The sequence below is a fragment of the Pristiophorus japonicus genome, chromosome 11 (genome assembly GCF_044704955.1).
Source record: "Pristiophorus japonicus isolate sPriJap1 chromosome 11, sPriJap1.hap1, whole genome shotgun sequence".
In the NCBI taxonomy this organism is placed as follows: domain Eukaryota; kingdom Metazoa; phylum Chordata; class Chondrichthyes; family Pristiophoridae; genus Pristiophorus; species Pristiophorus japonicus.
In genome coordinates, this window is record NC_091987.1 from 154,134,491 (window position 1) to 154,140,490 (window position 6,000).

General features: G+C 46.6%; 1 protein-coding gene across 1 annotated transcript in view; it reads left to right on the forward strand.

The window, feature by feature from the left end:
- The window catches only part of LOC139275618 (lysosome membrane protein 2-like), a 243,343-nt gene extending 240,582 nt beyond the window's left edge, over positions 1-2,761 (forward strand). Inside the window, exons 13-14 of the mRNA XM_070892790.1 lie at positions 1,755-1,916; positions 2,478-2,761. Coding sequence (XP_070748891.1) covers positions 1,755-1,916; positions 2,478-2,525 — 210 coding nt within the window. The 3' untranslated portion in view covers positions 2,526-2,761. The remainder of the gene's footprint in view (positions 1-1,754; positions 1,917-2,477) is intronic.
- The last annotated feature ends 3,239 nt before the right edge of the window (positions 2,762-6,000 follow it).

Genomic DNA, 6,000 nt, shown 5'->3' on the forward strand with positions numbered 1-6,000 from the left:
AGCCCAAACCTGTTCAATCTTTCCTTACAGCTGTAATCTCTCAGTTCTGGTACCATCCTTGTAAATATTTTTTGCACTTGCTCTCGCATTTCTATGTCCCTTTTATCGTATTGTGACCAGAGCTGTGCACAGTGCTTGAAGTGTGAGCTGAGCCGGGTCCTATTCATAACTTCACTCTACACCTGGACATAAATCCCAGTGCTGTGTTCGCATTTTTAATTGCTTTGCTGACTTATGCTTGTGATGCTGCTTTTAATTATTTGTGTATCAGCACCTCAAGATTTCTTTGCCTCCACCATTTAGACTTTCACTTTCCAAGCAGTATGTGGCCTCATCTCAGTCCTAAATGGCCGAACCCATTCATGCAGAGTTCATGTAAAGAAAAAGAAAGACTTATACATAGAAACATAGAAAATAGGTGCAGGAGTAGGCCATTCAGCCCTTCGAGCCTGCACCGCCATTCAATAAGATTATGGCTGATAATTCCCTCAGTGCCCCTTTCCTGCTTTCTCTCCATACCCCTTGATCCCCTTAACCGTAAGGGCCATATCGAACTCTTTCTTGAATATATCCAATGAACTGGCATCAATAACTCTCTGCGGCAGGGAATTCCACAGGTTAACAACTCTCTGAGTGAAGAAGTTTCTCCTCATCTCAGTCCTAAATGGCCTACCCCTTATCCTAAGACTGTGTCCCCTGGTTCTGGACTTCCCCATAATCGGGAACATTCTTCCTGCATCTGACCTGTCCAGTCCCGTCAGAATCTTATACGTTTCTATGAGATCCCCTCTCATCCTTCTAAACTCCAGTGTATAAAGGCCCAGTTGATCCAGTCTCTCCTCAAATGACAGTCCAGCCATCCCTGGAATCAGTCTGGTGAACCTTTGCTGCACTCCCTCAATAGCAAGAATGTCCTTCCTCAGATTGGGAGACCAAAACTGAACACACTATTCCAGGTGAGGCCTCACCGAGGCCCTGTACAACTGCAGTAAGACCTCCCTGCTCCTATACTCAAATCCCCTAGCTATGAAGGCCAACATACCATTTGCCTTCCTCACCGCCTGCTGTACCTGCATGCCAACTTTCAAAGACTTGCATTTATATAGTGCCTTTCACGACCACCGGACGTCTCAAAGCGCTTTACAGCCAGTGAAGTACTTTTGGAGTGTAATCACTGTTGTAATGTGGGAAATGCGGCAGCCAATTTGCACGCAGCAAGCTCCCACACACAGCAATGTGATAATGACCAGTTAATCTGTTTTTGTTATGGTGATTGAGGGATAAATATTGGCCCAGGACACTGGGGATAACTCCCCTGCTCTTCTTCAAAATAGTGCCATGGGATCTTTTACGTCCACCTGCAAGAGCAGACGGGGCCTCGGTTTAATGTCTCATCTGAGAGACTGCACCTCCGGCAGTGCAGCACTCCCTCAGCACTGCACTGGGAGTGTCAGCCTAGATTTATGTGCTCGAGTCCCTGGAGTGGGACTTGAACCCACAGCCTTCTGACTCAGGGGTGAGGGAGCTGCCCACTGAGCCACAGAGTTGGAATAAATGGACGGATTCACAATAGGGTGGCTTCATATTGGACAGATCATAATCCCACTGTCTGTAGTCAGCGTTTAAACACACATGGCCAAGCATTGACGGAGAACTATTGGTCAGCATGTGGTAAAAGGGATAATAGACACTTGCCCCTCACACAGGAGCATCTTGATGATATTGTGCTGCTCTTTCCCCCACTTGTCTATTAGAACGTCTTAATTGATGATAAATCAGCAGCCAAACTGAAATGGGCCCTTCGCAAAATGAATATTGTGATCTACATTCCACATGTTATCCTGTGGATTGGAATCGTGCTTTTCCTGACTTCTCTTTTCCTCGCCATTGTTGCTTGCAGGCGCAAAGAGAATAAGGTACATTTATATTTATTACCAGAATTACGTCTGTGTCACATCATTGAAGAATTATCTCTTGCATTGCGCATTAAAAGCTTATTGGTTACCCAGTCAGAGATAAAGAACATTCACTCTTTCAGTCGACTGACAGCATTCAGCAAAAGCCTCTCGAGTGCCTGACTTGCGATATCAACATCCCGATTTGTTTTCAAAGCACTTATTTGAACAACAACAATAGCTTGTATTTATATAGCGCCTTTAACGCAGTGAAACGTCCCAAGATGCTTCACAGGAGTGTTATGTGATTAAAACATTGACATTGAGCCACATAAGTAGAAATTAGTGCAAGTGACCAAAAGCTTGGTCAAAGAGGTCAGTTTTAAGGAGCGCATTAAAGGAGGAAAGAGAGGTAGAGAGGCGGAGGGGTTTAGGGAGGGAGTTCCAGAGCTTGGGGCCCAGTAACAGAAGGCACGGCCACCGATGGTTGAGCGATTATAATCAGGGATGCAGCCATCTTGGTCAATAAGATTTTAAATATTAAAAGGAGTGTACATATAATCTCTTCTTTTGTTTCTTTAGGATTTTACACCTGTAATTTTAAAACTGTCGGAGGCTGAAACATACTGAAGAGGGAGATCGCACCAGATGCTGCAATGACACCCATGTTTGTTGACTAGTCAGGCTGTGATTTGGGCAGCTGCAGCACCTTTACCGTGTAACAGACAGAAATGGAGCCTTTGATTGGCTGACTATATAATAACAGGACCCAGTTATCACGAATGTTGAATGTGATTTTTTAGGTTTGCCAGAATCTGCTATTACCAACAGAGGATACGTTGAGATCATTTCACACTTTGAATAATAACTAGTAATAAAAAACTACCTATCGTGCTGAAACTATAATATTAAATGATTGACTGACTGGTACAATCGCTGTAAGTCCTTGTTTTTATTTCTAATTGCTCTCTTTGCACACTCTCCATTGCTCACACAACGATAGTCTTTAGTTTGAAGTCAGTAGGGAGAGCAATTGCCGCGGGCAGTGGGATCGGCACTGGGTCTACGCAGCGTCTAATGGTCAGTTGCATCATTGCAGCTCATGGAGGTGACCAGACACTGTGTGTAACGAGTGGCCGATCCCACTGCTTGTTTGGCAGTGATCATATTGAATGGTGCTGCAGGCTCGAAAGGCTGAATGGCCTACTCCTGCACGTATTTTCTATGTTTCTATGTTTTGTGTCACTGCCCGAGATACATTTCTAGGCCTGTATGTTTTATTGTGTCCATCGGACAGATGTACCACCATTAGTGTTCTCGCTCAGGCCAACATCCCCAGCATCGAGGCATTAACCACACTCCATCAGCTCCGATGGACAGGTCACATTGTCCGCATGCCCGATGCTAGACTCCCAAAACAAGCGCTCTACTCGGAACTCCTACACGGTAAGCGAGCCCCAGGTGGGCAGAGGAAACGTTTCAAGGACACCCTCAAAGCCTCCCTGATAAAATGCAACATCCCCACCGACACCTGGGAGTCCCTGGCCCAAGACCGCTCAAAGTAGAGGAGGAGCATCCGGGAAGGCGCCGAACATCTCTAGTCTCTTCACTGGGAGCACGCGGAAGCCAAGTACAAACAGCGGAAGGAGTGTACGACAAGCCAGGCACCCCACCCACCCGTCCCTCCAACCACCGTCTGCCCCACCTGTGACAGAGACTGTAGGTCCCACATCAGTCACTTTAGAACTCAGTTTAGTGTGGAAGCAAGTCATCCTCGACCCCGGGGGGATTGCCTAAGAAAGAAAGATGATTGTGCCCATCTAACGGTCGCAATGGACTCCACCATGGCAACAGTTGTTTTGGCATGTGAAATTTGCCTTTGTGTTTCTTGGATCTGCAAGTAACACTAAACTTCAGTGAGTGGCTAATGCTAAAATGTTAGCATTTAATTATTCACTTATTCTGTCATTGCCGACATCATCTCTCTGCGCGACACAGTCTCCTGACCATGGGGAAGGCATGGGCCTAACCCCACGAGTGTGAGCTAGGCTCAGGAGTACAAGAAGGATCCTTTTGGGGATGACATTCACTTTATAAATTTACAATCAATTCAAAAACCGTTACCACTTTGCATTTAACTTGATGGGCAGATGTTTCTGGGTCCATTACCCATTACCTGAGCTACATCACCGATGGTCCTCTGGGTCCATTACCCATTAACTGAGCTACATCACCGATGGTCCTCTGGGTCCATTACCCATTACCTGAGCTATATCACTGATGGTCCTCTGGACCCATTACCCATTACCTGAGCTATATCACCGATGGTCCTCTGGACCCATTACCCATTACCTGAGCTATATCACCAATGGTCCTCTGGACCTATTACCCATTACCTGAGCTATATCACCAATGGTCCTCTGCATCCATTACCCATTACCTGAGCTATATCACCGATGGTCCACTGAGTCCATTACCCAGCTACCTGAGCTATATCACTGATGGTCCTCTGGACCCATTACCCATTACCTGAGCTATATCACCGATGGTCCTCTGGGTCCATTACCCATTACCTGAGCTATATCACCAATGGTCCTCTGGACCCATTACCCATTACCTGAGCTATATCACCGATGGTCCTCTGGGTCCATTACCCATTACCTGAGCTATATCACCGATGGTCCTCTGGATCCATTACCCATTACCTGAGCTATATCACTGATGGTCCTCTGGGTCCATTACCCATTACCTGAGCTATATCACTGATGGTCCTCTGGACCCATTGCCCATTACCTGAGCTACATCACCGATGGTCCTCTGGGTCCATTACCCATTACCTGAGCTATATCACCGATGGTCCTCTGGATCCATTACCCATTACCTGAGCTATATCACTGATGGTCCTCTGGGTCCATTACCCATTACCTGAGCTATATCACTGATGGTCCTCTGAGTCCATTACCCATTACCTGAGCTATATCACCAATGGTCCTCTGGACCCATTACCCATTACCTGAGCTATATCACCGATGGTCCTCTGGATCCATTACCCATTACCTGAGCTATATCACCGATGGTCCTCTGGGTCCATTACCCAATACCTGAGCTATATCACCGATGGTCCTCTGGATCCATTACCCATTACCTGAGCTATATCACCGATGATCCTCTGGGTCCATTACCCATTACCTGAGCTATATCACTGATGGTCCTCTGGACCCATTACCCATTACCTGATCTATATCACCGATGGTCCTCTGGGTCCATTACCCATTACCTGAGCTATATCACCAATGGTCCTCTGGATCCATTACCCATTACCTGAGCTACATCACTGATGGTCCTCTGGGTCCATTACCCATTACCTGAGCTATATCACTGATGGTCCTCTGAGTCCATTACCCATTATCTGAGCTATATCACCGATGGTCCTCTGGACCCATTACCCATTACCTGAGCTACATCACCGATAGTCCTCCAGGTCCATATCCAGTTACCTGAGCTATATCACCGATAGTCCTCTGGATCCATTACCCATTACCTGAGCTACATCACTGATGGTCCTCTGGGTCCATTACCCATTACCTGAGCTATATCACTGATGGTCCTCTGGGTCCATTACCCATTACCTGAGCTATATCACCGATAGTCCTCTGGATCCATTACCCATTACCTGAGCTACATCACTGATGGTCCTCTGGGTCCATTACCCATTACCTGAGCTATATCACTGATGGTCCTCTGAGTCCATTACCCATTACCTGAGCTATATCACTGATGGTCCTCTGGACTCATTACCCATTACCTGAGCTATATCACCGATGGTCCTCTGGACTCATTACCCATTACCTGAGCTATATCACCGATAGTCCTCTGGATCCATTACCCATTACCTGAGCTATATCACCGATGGTCCTCTGCATCCATTAACCAGTCACCTGAGCTATATCACCCTTGGTCCTCTGGGTCCATTACCCAGCTACCTGAGCTATATCACCAATGGTCCTCTGGACCCATTACCCATTACCTGAGCTATATCACCGATGGTCCTCTGGTTCCATTACCCAGTTACCTGAGTTATATCACCAATGGTCCTCTGGACCCA